The following is a 19,220-nucleotide window of genomic DNA, read 5'->3' as shown; positions in this document are numbered from 1 at the left end:
GGATTGGAAGTAGATCTAGCATCACAAGTCATCATCTCTGTCCGAGTACCTCGTCTAGAGTAGAACTGTCCAAACAACTGAGGGCCTTCCTTCTCAATGCTATTGCCACACCTTTCCTCCTTCTCAGGCACATCAACGGTATTAAGTGAGTCTGCTTTCTTGTAGTCCAAAAAATCTATAAACTGAAGTTCCTGTCTCTGAGAATACTCTTCCCTGCCCACAGACTGCTCCCCCTGAAGAGGATTCGCACCAAAGTAAGAGGCATGTTCCAAGAAGGTAACATCTCTCGTAACATAGGCTCGACCAGTAATAGGATCAATACATTTGTATCCTTTTTGCGTAGGGGAGTATCCAACAAAGACACCTTTGATAGACCTAGGATCAAGTTTCTTGACATTTGGACTGTGATCATGGATAAAACATACACAACCAAAAACACGAGGAGGAAGAGGAAATGGTGGACGACTGCCAGGAAGCAACGAGTGGGGAGTCTTACCATTCAAAACACGACTGGGCATGCGGTTAATAAGATAGGCACTAGTAAGAACGGCATCACCCCAATAGTGTTTAGGAAGATTTCTTTGAAACAAAAGAGCCCTGGTGACATTAAGAAGTTGACGATTTTTCCTTTCAGCTACCCCATTTTGAGGGGGGGTATAACTACAGGATGTCTCGTGAACAATCCCCCGTTGTCTAAGAAACTCCTCAACAGGCTGACACATGTACTCACGGGCATTATCGGACCTGAAAGTTTTAACATTTGCACCATACTGGGTATGCACAAGAAGAATAAATGTCTCGATGATTCGAGGAACCTCGCTGCGGTCTTTTAACAAGTATATAAATGTAGCACGAGAGAAATCATCAATGAAAGTGATAAAATACTGGAAACCTTGACGGGTATGAATGCCCGAAGGTCCCCATACATCAGAGTGAATCAGGGAAAAAGCTTCATTAGCACAACTAGAAGAAAGAGGGTACGAAGCCCTCACATGTTTGGCAAACTGACAAACATCACAAGAAATGGAAGACACATCAAAGGAGGAACACAAGTCTGGAAACAAATGTTTCAAAATCCCAAAAGGTAAATGCCCAAAACGTTCATGCCAGTACATAAAAGACTGAAGACAATCTTCTCTTCTCTTATCTGTCTTGCGGATCGCTGTCAACAGAGCAGTAGCCACACGTATGGGAAGATGATATAATCCATCAGAAGCTAAACCAATCCCAATCCTCTTCCCTGTCACCAAGTCCTGCAAAACACAACGATCGGCAGAGAATATAAGTTCACAATTCAATTCTTTAGTAAGTCTACTGACTGATAAGAGATTTAAAGGAAACTGGGGACCATGTAAAGCGCCCTGCACATGAAATTTGTCTAACAAAGACAGAGTGCCTTCGCCTGCCACACAGGTAGAGGAACCATCTGCAAGAGAAACACGTTCCCTTCCCGAGGACAACTTATACTCATGAAACAATTTTGGATTACCTGTCATGTGATGAGTAGCACTACTATCAACAATCCATTCCCCCACAGAAGAGTTACCTTGATTGCCAATAACTGCAAGAGCATGATTAGCTGTAGTTCCCTCTGAGGTCTCAGTCTTGTTGACATCGATCCTGCCCAAATAAGCCCTTAGTTCACGAAGCTGGTCAGCAGAAATGGAGACTTTTTCTCCACTAGAGGCTTGCACCTCAGACATAGGCGTTCTCCCAGTCAAAGATCTCCCTCTGTTTCCCTTCTTTTCTGGATGAAGATCCCAGCAATAATCCACAGTGTGACCTGTCTTCTTGCAGTGAGTGCACCGGCGAAGAGACCTAGATGGGCCGCCAGGACCACGACTCACGAGAGCAGATCTCTCGTTATAGGGCACAAGTTCCCTCTTCCCTTCTTTTGTAACAAGCCTTCTCTGTTCTTCCGCTTCAACACAGGAGTACACATCTTCAATACTGGACACCTCCCCTGAATTCAAAATCTGGCTTCGAACACCTTCAAACTCATCATTTAAACCTGCTAAAAATAAGAACACCCTGTTTTCCCATTCATGAGCAACATAGAGCGCCTGATCATGAGGACAATGCCAAGGAATATCAGAATGATAGTCAAGCTCTTCCCACTTGGCTTTCAAAGCCCCATAGTACTCTGCAACAGACGAGTTCCCTTGTCGAATGCCATAGACTGTCTTCATAACTTGGTAAGTACGAATTGCCGTTTTCTTTTGGCCATACATTTGCTCGAGGACCACCCACATGTCTCTAGCAGTCTTCTTCCGAAGGATAAGGGGCTGAATATCGGCAGAAACGGAGTTGACAATCCAAGTTTTCACTTGATTATCCTCAAGAAACCAAGTATGCCACACATCACTTGTTCTTGCTGGTTCGGGGTTGCTCCCATCAATATAGGCCATGCGACCACGGCCAGCAATCCCCATAGTCATAGCAGGTGACCACGAAAAATAGTTTTCCTTGGTGAGGCGAAGAGTGATGACCTGCATGGGAACATTCTCAGTTCTAAAAGCCCCTATTTCAGTCGGATTGGTGTTGACGGTGGACGAGGAAGAGGCTGCCATAATCACAGACCAGTAGGCAGCAAGGGCAGCAGGAAGCAACAACACAATACAACACCAAAAAAAAAGGACAGAGAGCTAGCAACGGAACCAGGCAAAGCGGCGACCGCCGGAATCAGGCAGTCGGCGCGGCGCTGGGCAGAAATAGACCGCCGGAACCAGGCAGAGCGGCGCGGCGCCAGAAAAAGACACGGCGTTGGGCGGAAAAAGACCGCCGCTGGACAGGTCGTCGTTGGGCAGGCCGACGCTGGGCGGAAGCGGCGGAATCCTGAGCGGCGCTGATCAGGGCGTCGCTGGGCCGGTTGTCGCTAGGCGAAGACGGCGGAATCCTGAGCGGCGCTGATCAGGGCAGCGCTGGGCGGAGACGGCGGCGGGACGACAGACGACGCTTGGGCACGAGCGTCGGGCACGGGCGAGACGATGAACAGTGCCGGGCGATTCTCCTCGAACACGGGCAAAAGACAACCAGAAACGCCGGAACTTCACGGCTCTGATACCATGTAGAGATACGAACAAGAAGAAGAGGAAGAGAAAACAATGATCACGATGTAACGTGGAAAACCCTCAACACGAGGGAGAAAAAACCACGAATGAGGAGGAGTTGGTGCCCACTAGCAGCTAGACTCTCTCTCTCTTAAGATTATCATTAACACATAAGGATTAGGGTTACATGACTTAAGTAGAGCCCAAAAACGGGCTACAAGGCGGGTCGGGTATGGATCCGGACCCGAACCACACAATCTATCAACATATATATATATATATTATAAAATATTCTCGCCGCACCGCCGCACCTAAATTTTTAGAGATGTGCCGCGCCGGCACCCGCACCCCGCACTCATGTGACATAGCTGTCAAGTTTCACGATACAGCAAACCGATGCGCAGTTCGACATGGATTTCGACGTAGCCTAGACAATTAGGTCACACGAACACTAATGGCACAATTCGTTTGTTGCTCGTGTGCACTACACGCAAAAACGAGGGGAGTTCAAAGTTTCTAATGAAAATTCAACAGCATCTCGACTTCTGATTTTCTAGATTCTAATCCATCAGAATCATGAAGAATAACTGCAAAGTGCAGCCTAAGAGAAGCAATTAAAATTTCTATGGTAAACAATTTGAAATTTTACATGTAATCGAAAAAAATTACAATAACTTTCATTATACCTGATATTTTAGCAAAGTATCTACTCCAGGTGATTACAACGCGCGAGATGAAGGATTCATCAAAAGTTTCATTGTCGATGGACACTTTCTCTCTCCCAATCTTTCTCTCTTTACCCTCTTTTTCTCTCCTCTCTCTCTCTCTACATTCTCTCTCTTTCCCCTATTCTCCCTCTTCTCTCTCTTCCTCCTTTTCTCTCGAAACAGTAAGTAGAAGAGAAGAAGAGGAAGAAGATGGTTACAAAAAAGGAGTGAAGATGGCAATGGAGAGGAACATACATCAGTCCCAAGAAGGAACACGCTCTGATACCATGTTACATGAGGCCAAGAGAGAAGAGAAGAGGTAGAGAGAGAGAGACGGTGAGAGAAATCGTACTATTCCATTAACCCTAATCTTTGATTAAAAGAGATTATGAGAGTGGCAATAAGAAAACAACATACAGGTCTTCAAGAAATATAAAAGATAACAAACAAGACATGGAATTTCTTAAAATTCCATAAAGCTACCTAACCCATCAACTAATATTCTGACAGACAGAAATAACCCAACAAAGCAGGATGAAAGATGCGGCTAACTTTAATGACATGAACTACTGAAGCTTGTTGAGCTGCTTAGTAACTGCAGATTCTTCTTCCACAAGAACAGATTTAAGACAGATTATCCACAAGACAAATTATCCATCATTTAAAACTCAAACTCTTTTACAGACCTGACATCTTGTTATATAGCATAGTCTGCAAAATTCAAAGGGTCAGGGTTTTACAACTTTTAGTTATTGACTAATATCCCAGCTCCATATTTCAAAATTGAGAGTCAACCCCTGGAGGCTAACGCAAACAAAAATAGGTGCCAAGAGATCAATGTTGCATATAATGCTTCAATGCAAGCTCCTATTTATCATAATGCATCAAAATCTGTATAACTAATTGAAAGTTAGAACTTGGAACTAACCTATCCACGTACAGTAGATTCACTAACTTCCCTAGGAAATTACAACTGTTCATCTAAGCATCAAGTTAAAGCAGACAGAGAGAGAGAAAAGCATAAGACATGCATACCGTTAATCCTTCGCATTCTCCAGGGAAACAAATGACTTCATTCAGTGACTCTGCAACACCTCTCGAATCATCATGAAGCAATCTCCTACATCGGCATCAGAGCAATCAGTTGGACAGGATACATGTTGAATGTCAAGATGAGATGCTGACAAAGCTTATTGAAACAGCATAATGCAATGAAAAAGGAACCTGTGAAGCATCAGCTCCATTCGTCCATCTGCTACACTAGCTCCGCCAACTGCTCGGTCAACCAGCACCGAAAACTCAAAATTCCTATCCACCATATACATTCCAAGATTGATCTGTAGAAACCAGTGTAAGAAACATTAACAACATACCAAAGACAGTAAAGAGGAAATTTTCAGTTTTTTTTTTTTTCTTTTTGATGAATTCATTATTGCCTAATTGTCAGCACACAAGGGCACAAGGATGTAAACTTTTTCCTGCACAATTCAATTAGGATAACTAAAAATCTGATTAGAAGCATCTGCCCTACTGTCTGCAGAGTTGTCAACAGCCAGGGGGAAAACGACCCAGAAAGAGCAGGTATGAGGTAACTTGAATAGTTGAATATGCTGGAAATGGAATTAAGTTGGCTATCAAAGAGACCTATGCTGAACCTTTCTTTGTACTAACTGTCCAAAAATATTGTAAATTATTCAGTCCCAAATCTAAATTCAAAAGCAGCCCTCCACACTTTGCAATTTACTTACCAGGATTAGTTTTCGTCTACGTCACACAGGTACATGTAAAGGCCCAAGTTGCCATATCAGTATGTGGGCACCGCAACTGCTATGTCACATATGTGCATGGGTGCTGGCACGGGATGCAGCAAGTTCTAGAAAAACTTGGGTGTGTACATTGTATGCACATACATACATACAAATATTATATAGGAAAACTGAAATATGATGGCTGCTGGATGGCTAAATATTCAAAAAGTTGTGGCTAAATGCAACATAACCCCCGCCACTAGAAACACCATAAGCCATTTTTGTACCATAATCTAATGCTTCTGTTGCGTGATATTTTTAATGAAGGTTTTTAAATATTTTGTTATCCAGCAACATCCAGTAGCCAGCTGATTCCTTATGATACATACACCTAAAGGTCACATACCTACCAATCTCTCTCTCTCTCTCTCTCTCTCTCTCTCTCTCTATATATATATATATATATATATATACATATATATACATTTTTTGAAGGGTATATGTACACTATACAAAAAACACGTTTTTTTGTTTAAAACTTTTAAAAATGCGTTTTTTTGAAAAAAAAAAGTTAAAAACGAACAAAATGCATTTTTAACTCGTTTTTTTCATTTAAGTTAATTGGTAATCGTTCTTGAATCAAGGGGTTTCTCCATAGATATTTTTATTGGAGTTGTGTTCATAATTGTTTGAACTGTGTAATCTCCAATTACAGACATTGGTAACCGACCCAAAGCAATTTGATTATAATTTAATTCGTGACGATCGTAGGTGGAAAGTTCGCCTTAGTGATCCGACGGTGCCGAGTGGAAGGGCCGTCGCTCAACGGATAAAAGTTACTCTAGGGATAACAGGCTAATCTTCCCCAAGAGTTCGAAGCTTGTACAGTTTGGAAATGGGTTTTGATTGATCAAAAAGAAGAATCTACTTCAACCGATATGCCCTTAGGCACGGCCATACATAACATAGAAATAACACTTGGAAAGGTTTTCATTTTTTCATTTTTTTTAATGCCAAACAGTTTTTTTTCATTTTCTATTTTTTATTTGTTGCGAATATACTTATCTTTTGATGTTTGTGTTATTAGTTTCTCACTTATTTTATTTTTTTCTATTTTTAGTTTTTTTTAATTTTTAAAAATTTACCATATTTTTCCCTTTTTTCCCATTTTTTTCAAGCTCGCTGTATTATACCCGATAAAAACCTCACCGTTTAAAACTCCAAGACGTTCTTTGTGACTAAGATATATATATATATATATATATATATACACACACACACATCAATCAAATAAATATGAATAATTACCAAACACACAATGAAATGTGAAAGATTTAATCTGCACACACAAAAATATTCACGATATGTTGATTTATACATTACAAGCAATGAATATTAATTAAACTGCAAACATATGTAGTAAATAAAGCAACGACAACTATGAATTCACAAATAGAAACCCAAAACAAGACAGAAACCAGAAAAAACGAAGCAACGCAACAAGATAGAACCCAGAAAATAAGACGACGTGACTCAGTCGACCAAGAATGATGAGATCAGAGACAAGCAAAGGGAGCTCAGGCGCAAATGAGAGATGGGTTCAACCGAACCCTAAAACCCCCCCTTCAAAGGAATTTTGGAGACAAAGGACAAAAATGAGCACAACAAGATTGACCGCACCTAGCACCTAACTCGCCTTTGACTCAAATTGGGTGTGCATCAACTGTTGGACATCTTTGGGTAGGTGTGGCTAACTGTGCCTGACATGTGTTGACCACGTCAGGTGGCATGTCGGAGCCACACCAGCACCCGCATCCATGCAAGCATGAAGCGTCCTTGTGACATAGATAACAACACAGGTATGAGGGTATGGCTGGGTACAGATGTATTTTAAAACTTAAAAATTTATGTTTTCAAACTTTATTTTTGCTTCAATTTTATTTTTTTCATCTGTTTTATTTCCCTTCCATCTGGCTTCATAATTTTCCTCATGTTTTTGCTTTAATTTTGATTTTTTTTTATTCTTAAATTTGTTTACATATATATATATATATATAATGTACATATATTATATATATATCATGTTGCACCCAATACCTCTAATTCTCAAAAATGGCATGCCCATATCCACCCTGTCATACCAGTACCACACCCCCACCAGCACCCATGGGACATGTATGTGAACAACTTGAAGTAAGCTTTAAAAGAAGAGCCTCTAACTCAGTCATGGGAGAGGCACAAAAAAGGTTTATATATTCATTTATCCGCTCTTCTATGCCTTTTCCATGTAACCACTAGCCATATATCCAAACCAAATTTCATGATCTAGTAAGTGTGATAAAAACAATACAATGATATTCACTGGAAAGACAGTACAATGATAAAGGTCCCAGAATATTTAATTCTTGTGAAGACCAACCCAGTTCACAAGCCAATTTCCTTAGGCATTCATGCATTATGGTGTCCATTTTTTATAACACATCATTGTATAGCTAATAAAATTTAGCACAAAAAGCTGGCTATCAATACCCTAGTGAAGTTATTAACGAATAAAATGGTGTAGTGCAACATACTGGATAGTAATTTCCAGCAATGGGTTGGTTCACCTCCAGATCCCAGTCTGCTCTATAATCTCGAATCTGCACATTGAATTCCCGTGAAAATTACTCAACAGATATACAAAAACAGGGTCGAATTTTCTAGCTCTTTTTCCCAGTGCATGAATTGCTCAAAAGAAAAGTTTGTAATGGAAATGGTTCGGGCAACATTATTATGTTCTCATGCAGTAGTCAGTGGAAAATGCAGCTTCACAATCTCATAAAGTGGATATGACCTAAAACCAGCTTGATAACTTCATAGAATGGAGCAAGAATGTGGCTGGACAGTCTTAGTCAGTGGAAAATGCAGTTATATTATACATCGACAAGAAAGTGTTCAGGTTGACCAGCATGAAGGCCACCAGGCCAGTTATTCCAACAGTTACTTAATTACCAACATAACAAGGTAGTATAACTATGGTGGCAGATTTTGGAGATTTGCCATCTCAACCAAATCAAGTGGTTTTGAACCTTACTTGGATAAAATATTGTTGGTATATCCAGCCCAGCCTCTGGAAACGTTAGCAGTCCAGTCCCATACTAAAAGTCATGTTTAGTTTGCCATTCCAAATATGTTCATAGTAATTTGTACAGATTATGATGCATTTGTTTTTAGTTACTTGAATCTCGTTCTACATGAATAAGTCCCGTAAAGAAGAATTCAAGAAGAGCTTAATTTGTCTAAAAAATGAATACATGAATGATGAATCCCATTAATCAGGCAGCATTCATAAATTTGTTGCTTTGTCCCCATTCACCAAATGTATATAGGCTTCCACTACTGCTTTATGTTGAAAGCTTAACAAACTCAAGTTCAAGGAAAAAATTTACTAAAAGGGAAAAGAACAGACCCTTTTGATAAAATCACGACCATTAGAATCAGTGTAGAATGTCTTATTGGTTATCATACTAGCGGTAAGCTGAGTAGCAACTTCTTTGCCAACTTGATCATCAACCGGCACAGGACCAATCTGCAGAAAAGTAAAAAACACAAGCAGAACTGTTCAATTCTAAGTATAGAAGAAATATCTGTATTGTGTGGGAAATTTCTACTAGATGATGCACATGATATTTAAAAAGGACACTTACAATGAATTCAACTTCTGCATGTTCTTTTTCCTTGTATATCCTGGTTATCTGAAAGGATACAAGATACATTGGAATAAGGAAAATCAGGATCATGAATTTCCTACTTGCCACTGGGAAAATACGGCATTTGTCGGAAAATGATCAGAGTGCATACAAAAATAATAATAACAACAAGACTTGACGTGTTAAGGAATTTGATAGGTGCAGAAAATAATTAAATTAAACATGCAAAGCACCTGGCTTATCCATGTATTGAATTCTTGATGCACTTCCTCCACTATGGGCCCACGAACAACAGTTAATTGAATCTGGTGGATATGTAATTCAATATTTATCATGAAAGCAGAAAAAGTTCAACTATGTGTCTATTTTACAATGGAAATACCCGTCCAGCAGTTCCTGTAGGTATTGTGCCATTTGGTCGAAATATATATGCACCAGATGCCTAACAACAAAAACAGAAGAAGTCAAGAAACATGATATTTGACTTCCAGTGAAATAATATATTACGGCCAAAACATGTAAAGACAGATACATGACAATAAAAATTTCAGGTCTTATCATGGAAAACATTTGTTCTTCAACACAGACTCAGATACCTGAGGATCACTTTCACTTCCATTATAACTTCTATATACAGTGTATGATTGTTGCACTAACATATCCACCTGGAAAAAGAAAAGAAAAAAAATGTTATCTGACTCCCTTACTCACCACTCAAATATTCATTATTTAAATTTCCAAATCAAAGTACTGACTAGCAACTACCTCTAGGAGATAATGCATGGCTTTCAATTACAACACATAACAATGTAAAAAACTGAACGAAGCATGCACATGCCCAATAAGACAACAAGATGCACGATCATTACAACAGTAAAATTGGAAAAGATGTAAAACAATCAGATGGTCCATCCCAGGGCATAGTTTTCATTTTCCCTTTCCTTGTGATTTATACTGTAGCAAATATCCAATGTATATGGTGTTTGCAGCATTATTTGTAGAATCAGCATACTGAAAGTCTGAAATATCCCCATTCCCCAGTGTCTGTTCTTGTGTTAATCTCAAAGGTACCAAATGGACACCGTTTCAGTAAAATACAGAAACAGGGAAAATCACATTAAAAATAAAAGGAAAATAGATGTTTAGCATACCGTGTTTTTCTTATTTAAGATTCTGGACAGTTTGCCATCTGCGGAATAAATGAACCTCAAATTCCCTTGCCCTACTTCAATAGTTTCTGCATCTTCTTGAACAAATACACTCGAAAAAGTTGACATACCCCCTGCATATGAAAAAAAGAAAGAGGAATGCTTGTGAACATAAACTGTGGACAACCTTTAACCTTTTTATATATGGCCAACCTGAGGCAAGCTCAGCCTTTCAAGGTGGATATAGAAACTTAAGAAATTAGCCTTCAAGTTAGCTTGTACAAGCTTGACCTGATCCAGATCCATAGAGAAGAAGATTTTTTTTTTTTTTTTGTTACACAAGGGAAGATGGAAGATTGCACCCAGACTCTCCCTTGTGAATCCAATACCTGCTGAGTGTTGTGAATACATCTTTGTTGCTTCCTCTTAATGTCAGAAGGTTGCCTACAAGATGCACATGCATATTTTCCATATATTTAACAAACTTAAAGCTAACCCATCTTCTACCAGAACTTATGCAAGGTTAAAACTTAGATCATATAAGTCAACCCAAATTTTTGTTAGTTACAAATGAAGAGGTGAAACCCAGACTTGTCCTTCCCTTACACGTGAGCTTCTTGTAATGCCTATAGTGAACTTTTAACACAGGCACCTCATGCTGATGATTGTTTACCTTCATGTTTGGATTGACTGCCCACAGCTTCTACTGTATAGGTGTTGAAACCAAGGGGTGGCACAGTTACTGTAAACGCAAGCCAAAATCTTGGTGCATTGCTTGGGGATACACCTGCATGTGCTCTAGCATAAAAATTTCTTATGCGAATAGATGGACTTGATAGAGGCCAAATCTGTGATTCAATTTCTTTTCCATCAGAATCACGAACAACAACTGAGTTGCTGCTAACCTGAAAATTGCAAATCAACAAAAGTCACAAAATGGTATTAGCAACATTTAACTTACTAAAAAAAACACATATGTCAGCCACACACTTAAACAAACAATTTTATCAGGTAGACATCTATGAAACATGTTAGCAAGAAGATAAACAAGTGGTTAAAAAAAAAATCATCTCTTCAACGCCAAAAGCAGGACAAAATGCCTACTTGTATAATATTTCTCATGGACAAACAGGGGATCATGAAATAAATAAATAAAGAGAAATATATAAAGTAACTACTGTAAAATGGAAAGGATAATGACTACCCTTCAAATGATGCCTCAATAATATAGGATATCAAGAAAGGAAATGCCAGTGAAAAATAAAACGACAATGCATTTAGAAAATAGCGATGTGCACATGCTTATAGACTGGATAGAGACTTCAGCAGAAAATGGATGGCTGGATAAATACACAGAACTCAGGAGGAATCATATAATTTGTTTGCAAGAAAATTATCCAATCAAGGTTCAAGTTTTTATTCAAAGTAAGGCTGACAAATGGCCAGGTACAAATCAAGAGCCGATCCAGACTCCCTCAATGATAATATTATCAGATATACAAATAAATTTATTGACTGGAAGGAAATCGTTCAAATCTCAGTCAGATCTGATGGTGCCGACCAGATCACACAGCACATAAACATGACAGAGATAATGATAACATAACCGATTTACTGAAAACATTATGAATTTTGTTTGGAGCATTTGGATATGGTCCCAAAAAATGTGATATTTCGAAATATTTTTTAAAAATATCATATTTTTATTGGGCTCAATTCAATAGAAAATTGCTAGTAGTCAATCCATTTTTATGCATAGTCTCACATCCGTTTGAAAAATTATTCACAGCCTAAGACTCCAAAATATATCCCTGAAAGAGTTACTTATTGTTTAGTAAGATATTATGTCTTCACTGACTGATGATATTTTCCAGAATAACAGATCTAATTCATCAAGCAATTTGTCCTACAGAAGGTTCAAATGAGGTTTTTGGTATCTTCTTTCACACCAGGCTTTGTTTTATCAAACATCCAACTCGTTAACCACTTTGCTATACTGCCTTGAAGATAAGCATGAGAGTTATGGTAATATCATTAACAGCTGTATCATATCTGAAAATAAGCACCTCCGTTTGTAAAATAAGCACATTGTGCTTTGTATAACACCGTGTATGTTGTCTACCTTAGTTCATATCCAAATCTAGTTTCATTTTTTCACCAGAACAGAATAATTAATCCAGAAACCAATTATTCCATCTACAGATTAATCTAAGCTATGCCAGGTTCGTACATCTGGAGATTACTAGAATCTGACTTGTTAAGCAGTAAGCACTTGTGCCAAAACAAGAAAATGAAACACAGTACACATCCTTTATGTGATTGAAATTCAAGTTACAAGAGTTGTATTGACAGAATATCTAACAAGGATACTTAACAGGGATCTGAACTATATCTACTCGCTTCCATCCAAGAGAGTTGTACACAACAAGTACCTACATCAAAGAAGTAGATAAAATGTTACTAATTTGCGAAGTCATTTTCCTTCATTTTAGTGGTGAAACAAAACAGCCAGTACTCACCAATCTCTTGTTCAGATGTAAATTGGCCTCTGATGGAGGACAATAACTTATGTTCAAGAGTGGGCACTGCAAAAGATAACCACCAAAAAGAAGTCAAAGATATACTGGTATGGTGGTACCATCTAAACTACAGTCACAAACCATAGTCCACATCAATGGAGCAAGAATTACACCCTCAAAATGATAACTTGATAACTGGCTTACTGCCTACCATAATTCAAATTGGTAGATACATGTATTCACATCATAGAACATAATTCAACCGACCACCAGAAAAATAAGAATAAAATAAGTGCATTGATTAGAATTTGAAAAGCCATTCACCTACAGATAAGGAGAAACGTGTTCAAAATTTTTCCACTTGTTTCTGACTATGTGTTATGCAGACCTCCCGTAACTCTGCCCAGCAGAATAGTTAGAGGCAAAAAAGACTAAACGTGCAAAATTAGGTAAAACCTTCCCAGCCCCGCTTGGGAGTAACTTCATTAACTTCTTGATTGGTACCCAAACACTCGTAATTACAGAATATATAAGAGAACTCAAGATATTGGTTGATCCACAAGGGGAACCGATGAGGAGGTCTTATTAGTACAAAGAGGAACCTGAAATAAAGGAGACTTACATATGCAGACCATAACAATACTCCATAAATGAGGTTAGAAAAGTTATTAACCTGTTCAAATTTTGTACTAACATTTCTGCAACTGGCATTTAATTTTCCCTCTGTCAAGCAAGCAAGCACCTCACTTACCAATTGTTCAGCCTGCATGAAAGCAACTTAACTGAATACTAGGAACTATGTAGTTTTAACATAAGATATATAATAAGCACCACAACATTGTGACAGCCTGCATACCTCTGTGTAACCAATTGCCAAGCGTTTAGCATAATCATCAGCCACATGCTGCTTTTCGGTACCAGTAACTCCATCATGATGCTGAGCGATAGCCAAGGCATCAGCCAAAGCATCTGCGTTAGGCCCTGAATCACTTCTTCCTTTGAGAAACTCAAGTTGCCTAGCTGCCTGGTCAGTGAAAGATAGTAAAATTCTATAATCAAACCATTTTTGCAATGTAAAGCACATATCAAACTAAAACCAAAAGACTTACCAAGTAGTAGCCACTTAGAGTTCTTACATAACGCTTGAAGGCTGGCCTGCTTGTGAAGTACCCAGTCCAATATGCATTGGCACGGTCTGCATATCTGGAGAATTATAAGTTTGTTGTCAACAAACTTTATCAAGCTCAGAGAGGGACAGAGAGAAAGAAAGAGCAAAGTTCTCTTAACAAGCCAACAATTTTTTAGACTACTCACGGGAAGAAGTCATCAGTCTTAAGTGGCCATGATTCATTCGCAGCATGCTTTGCATCAGTGTAAATGGATGGGGTTGAATATAGGGCATTGACACGTCCATCCTATCAGCAAAACAATAAATATCTATGTAAAGAAAAAGATCATTGGAGAAAACAAGCTGAACCAAAAACCAAAACAGATGAATTTCAGTTAAAAGTTTAGATTGTGCCGCTTTGCAAAAGCTTTGTCATTTCCTTTTATGATTTATTAATATAAGTATTGAACATAATAACTCTTCATTATCATAATGACTGAAATTCCACATTATATCAATCTAGTTTTGATCAGTAAAAAGTAATCTACAACTTGTCACATCAACAGCCCCTATAAGGGTAGTATCAAAAGCAACAGAAAAGCACTTGTACAACCCTCATTAGTGCAGTTAAAATGTGATGCAAAGAAGCATAATATCAAGCCCACTGTGCTGCACATATTCAAAATGAAATAGGCACTTCAAATGATGGAAACCAAGGCCATTAGCACATCAGCGCATGCTGCATGAAGTTTTTTCCAGTTTCTACATGTGCACTATTCCCCACAGGAAATTTCATCTTTGAGAAAGGCAGATACCTTGTTTACATAATGAATGAGTTTATCCATCTGCCTGAACCAAGTACGCGCATATTGATACTTGAAGTCTGTTCCCATGGTCCACATGATATGATTTGTACGAGTTACATTCGCCTGAAAGAAAGTAAAGGCATGAAAAACTAAAACATCTGAGTTACCATAACATGCGAAAAAAGAGAACAGAATCATCAAAATCTGGAAGCAAACTAAAGAAATTTTCTTTATATTTGCTTAGAAAATAATTAGTTCTACAAGCTAAACTAATAAGACAATTAATTATTTATTGCTTACATTGGCAGTCGGAGGATCAGCCTTGTCATATATCAATTGAAACTAACTGCATGAGATTATTTTTGGGCCGGTGACATCACACAATGAAAATGTCTGGTGCTACTACTCCTATGGTGCTGCTAGGGCACAAATATCTGATTGTAAATTCTCTCTAATCGAACATCTTGTCATGGATCTCTTAAGTGGCCCCGGAATATGAAGTGCAAACAATTACAACCACGTATCCTCCAAACTTAGATACCATGAGCAGGAATCCCATTCTTTTCCATCTAATCGAATTAAGGAGATATCAACAGTTAAGACAAAACCATATAATATCAGAGGATATTTACCAGCTCTATGTGTCACATTTCCTTTGGCTGTGAAAGTGAAAACTGCCGACAAGGTAACACCAATGAAAAAGATCTATTGAGGCAAAGCTTTTTTTTTAAGTTCAGCTGCTCCATGAAAAGAACAGCCAGCAGTCCCTCCAACTTTTTAGGGAAAAATACAGAACAAATTTAAGAAAATTGTGAGATAGCTACTTATCAAGTGTTGTTTTTGAGTTCCAGTTCATCAAGAAGTCCATGATTTGCCATATCACAGACTTTGAGAGATGGTGATTTGGCAAACTTACGGGTTTTGAGTCTTTTGACTAGGATTGAGTCAAATTCAATTGGACATGGAGAGGGATAATTTTTGGGCAGATGATATACATATAAATCCAACAAAGGAAGTTTTCAAAAGTTAACCTCATAATGCATTCAACAGTGGGCTCTCTGAAGCAATGGATTTTTAGAAAACCCAGTGGATCATCCTCATGGAGGAGGTGAGGTTATCCAACTATAAGAGCAGAAATGCAAATAAAGGTCCTTAGAAATAGGCATGTTCACTTTACTTGTGAAATTGCTGCACTGACGAAGTCATCCACTCGCTCTTGGACATTATAATCATACAGCAAAACATCATCCTGAAAAACGAAAAAGAAGCATGACAAAATGTATTTAATTTTTTTCAAAAGCAGACGTGGTTACGAACCTGAACAAGTGGAGAGTCGTCATTGACTTCAAAATAGAAACCCCTTGGTGGTTCATAATTTCCATTAGGAAAAGCACCAGCAAAAATCTGGAAGAAGAATTTTCAAGCTTACTAAATGTCACCACTTGAGAAGTTGATCCTCATGGCAGGTAAATGTGTCTCACAGTTCAAATCATTCTGCATCAAGAATATATACACCATAGGGAACACTTACTTGCGAGGATGACCCAAGAGTCCTAGAGCCTTGCCACACAAACTCCAGATTTTTTTCATCCTTTCTCTTTTGTCGATCTTGATAATCAATCCGAGCAAAGAAAAATGAATCAAATCCAACCTGAAAGGGTTCACAAAAGGCATAAAACTGAACCGGTTTCCCATTTACCATGCAAAATAACATATTCTAGTGTATCCAGCTAATGTAGCATGACCACTGAAGCAAGAGTTTTAGACAGTTTATGTTCAGGAAACTGTAGCCTTGTGCAGTGTCAAGGATTATTGTTTTCATACATTGATACCTTAGCCTCCAGAAGTGTGAACACAGCACCAGTATCTGGTATTACAGATTTCAAATTTCATGCAGCACTAGCGAAGACTCATAAACCAAAATGGCCACTTGACTCTATATATAGTCAGATATGAGAATAGCGATTTGCACCGCATGCACCAAGCTAAAACCTTTGAGGGCCCATGTACTTGAAAGCGCATGTCAGTTGCACTTGTGTGCAAATTATGCGCATGCCCCTCCCCATGGATCAGCACTGAAAAAAGAAGAAAAAAAATCCTAGTTTCACACACCTCCTTACTATGTCACAAGACTCACAACTCACAAGGGCAAGGCTACAAAGAAACTGACCACCATTTCTTTTCAAGTTTCCAATGTAATTTCTATGTCAAGGGATACATAATCAGAATCAAAATGGAGTGTTCTTGTGACATAGCCACGTCACCAGGTAAAAAAAGATTAAGAAACAACAAGACCAAAGCCAAATTAAAGTGGCAACGTTTCGCCCCAAATTTTTTTTTTTTTTTTAAAAAAAAAAAAGCCAAGTACAAAAGGTAGCAGCAGAAAACTCACTTCTGCACCAAGCAAATAAGCTTGTACCGCTGAGTGTCCAAATGGATCAATCTGCCAACCAATTCTAGGTGTCTTGCCAAACTCTTCCTTTATAAACCGATGACCTAGAGTCGTCTGTTCAATCATATCGATGTAATGGGGCGCAGCTTCGTCATGCATACACATACCACCATTTCTACAATGTCAAAAGGCAAGTGGGTCAATTAATTCCAGAACCACCATCCATAGTTGACATCATAGGAAAAGGGGAAACGAGAACACCTAATTGAGAACATGATTACAACAGATTGGAAAAATCAGATTATTCGTACATAAATTCAAGCTGTCCGGAGTCAACTAGTTCTTTCACAATTTTGTGCACCATAGGGCTCTGGTTTCTCCACCATCGCTGAAAAAATGCCTGCATTGCTCAAATAAGTCAGTTTCAAGCAATGCATGTTGCCCGGCCTCGAACGCCTATCCGCTTTAATGTTTAGCTAAACACCTAAACAGAAGCAACAAAAGTATCCCAAACGAGGGTGAAAAGGAGACAAATACAGGGAAATTCCATTGCCTGCTCTACATAGATGAACTTCCGATTCTTATCAGCTAACAAAGCAGAGATAACTGAGTCCAGGACGTTCTGTACGCATGCTCCCTGCACCCCCGTAGGGCAGAAACAAAACCAGAAATGCCAAACACCGATTAATCGAGAGAAAGAGAGAGACGCAGACAAAGGCAGAAAGAGAGGGACAGACCTGAATGGAATTGTTGGAGCCGACGTAGTACTGGTCGACGGTCTTTAGCCACCCGACGTCGTCGTGGGTGTGCGCCACCAGATGCACGTTAATTTTCCCTTCCACGATCCCCTGCGACGTGTTGTACGCGATGTACGCTCCCTCCGCGGACCCCAACGCCGACGCCAACGCCAAGGCCACCAGCATCGCCACCTCCATCACCAAACTTCCGCGCCTCAACATCATCACTCCGCCGCACCACTCCCCTGCCTCTCACCCGGACCGATCACAAGCGTACAAAGACGGAATCACGAAGCCATAGTCACCCCAACATCCCGACAGAAAAAACCGAATGGCGATTAGGCGGAATCCTTCGGGTTCGATCACTCAATTCCTCCACCTACTTATTCGACGACGATCTCTCGGAGAATCGGAACTCGAATTCCGAGCAACGGAATTCAGATGTCTCCGAGAGAGCAGACTGTGGAAGTGTCAGCTAAGCAAGAAAGTTGGGGAAAGTCGTATTCATTTATTATTTTTGAATTTAATAGTTTATCCATTGTTGATAAGAACCGAGAACGAGAAAGTGACGGGAAACGCCCCACTTATATTTTTGGGGATTAAATTATAGTAATGAGAGTCAATTTATTGATTATTTCAGGAGGCTGCTAATCATCCTGCTATATCGATCCAACACCCTTTTCTAATTCTGCTTTCCCTGCTCAGGAAGAAAAAAAAAAGCTTTTGAAATCACTCTGGTTGTTTCTTCTGGACGAACTTGTCAAGACGGCTAAAAGCTACGGCTAATTCAAGAGTTGATATGTTAAACGAATTAAGAAAAGCCGATTCAAAATGTGTTTGTGAAAATTGGCTTCAATTAGTCTCTTGATTCTTCGAATTAAATTTGTAGGAAATTGTTTTGATTTGATGGTTGTTCAAAATGTGTTATGTATTATATAAAAAGGTTCTGAAAAATGTTCGATGAATATCGGTGATGTGTATGTGGGGTAACTCAAATCTAAAGTTACATTTTAAAGCTTTTACTTTTTTTTTTCAAATATTGCATGTAATAATCATTTTTTATGGTTCTTGATCAATTTTAAACTGCGCAAGTCACTGGATCAGCAGCGGATTTAATTTTATTATTTATTCACACAGCACTGCTTAATATTAACTCCAGGTCAAGGCTTGAATACATAAAATGTACTTCTTTGTATAAGCTGGTGATATCGGTGCCTAATTTCGGCCTTCGCTTTCAAATAAATGGCTTCAAGAATCGAACATAGGGAAACTTTGAAACGAAAAGGAAAAGCCACGAGCCATTCATCGTAATACTT

At 38.9% G+C, this 19,220-nt stretch overlaps 1 protein-coding gene across 2 annotated transcripts in view; it reads right to left on the bottom strand.

Annotated features, from left to right (window-relative positions):
* LOC116247289 (alpha-mannosidase At3g26720-like) overlaps positions 1-18,401 on the bottom strand; it is a 31,078-nt gene extending 12,677 nt beyond the window's left edge. For both annotated transcript variants that reach the window (XM_031619378.2, XM_050075774.1), the window contains exons 1-24: positions 17,905-18,401; positions 17,721-17,804; positions 17,479-17,567; positions 17,168-17,342; positions 16,307-16,426; positions 16,093-16,179; positions 15,953-16,024; positions 14,785-14,898; positions 14,176-14,276; positions 13,971-14,064; positions 13,718-13,885; positions 13,535-13,624; positions 12,862-12,927; positions 12,718-12,774; positions 11,016-11,247; positions 10,346-10,476; positions 9,791-9,859; positions 9,577-9,636; positions 9,428-9,499; positions 9,192-9,239; positions 8,954-9,073; positions 8,079-8,144; positions 4,982-5,094; positions 4,793-4,877 (exon numbers count right to left, since the gene is read on the bottom strand). In XM_031619378.2, the coding sequence (XP_031475238.1) occupies positions 4,793-4,877; positions 4,982-5,094; positions 8,079-8,144; positions 8,954-9,073; positions 9,192-9,239; positions 9,428-9,499; positions 9,577-9,636; positions 9,791-9,859; positions 10,346-10,476; positions 11,016-11,247; positions 12,718-12,774; positions 12,862-12,927; positions 13,535-13,624; positions 13,718-13,885; positions 13,971-14,064; positions 14,176-14,276; positions 14,785-14,898; positions 15,953-16,024; positions 16,093-16,179; positions 16,307-16,426; positions 17,168-17,342; positions 17,479-17,567; positions 17,721-17,804; positions 17,905-18,129 (2,538 nt within the window). In that variant the 5' untranslated portion in view covers positions 18,130-18,401. The remainder of the gene's footprint in view (positions 1-4,792; positions 4,878-4,981; positions 5,095-8,078; positions 8,145-8,953; positions 9,074-9,191; positions 9,240-9,427; positions 9,500-9,576; positions 9,637-9,790; positions 9,860-10,345; positions 10,477-11,015; positions 11,248-12,717; positions 12,775-12,861; positions 12,928-13,534; positions 13,625-13,717; positions 13,886-13,970; positions 14,065-14,175; positions 14,277-14,784; positions 14,899-15,952; positions 16,025-16,092; positions 16,180-16,306; positions 16,427-17,167; positions 17,343-17,478; positions 17,568-17,720; positions 17,805-17,904) is intronic.
* Positions 18,402-19,220: the final 819 nt, after the last annotated feature.

The sequence above is a fragment of the Nymphaea colorata genome, chromosome 2 (genome assembly GCF_008831285.2).
Source record: "Nymphaea colorata isolate Beijing-Zhang1983 chromosome 2, ASM883128v2, whole genome shotgun sequence".
In the NCBI taxonomy this organism is placed as follows: domain Eukaryota; kingdom Viridiplantae; phylum Streptophyta; class Magnoliopsida; order Nymphaeales; family Nymphaeaceae; genus Nymphaea; species Nymphaea colorata.
This window is presented reverse-complemented; position numbering and strand designations above follow the sequence as displayed.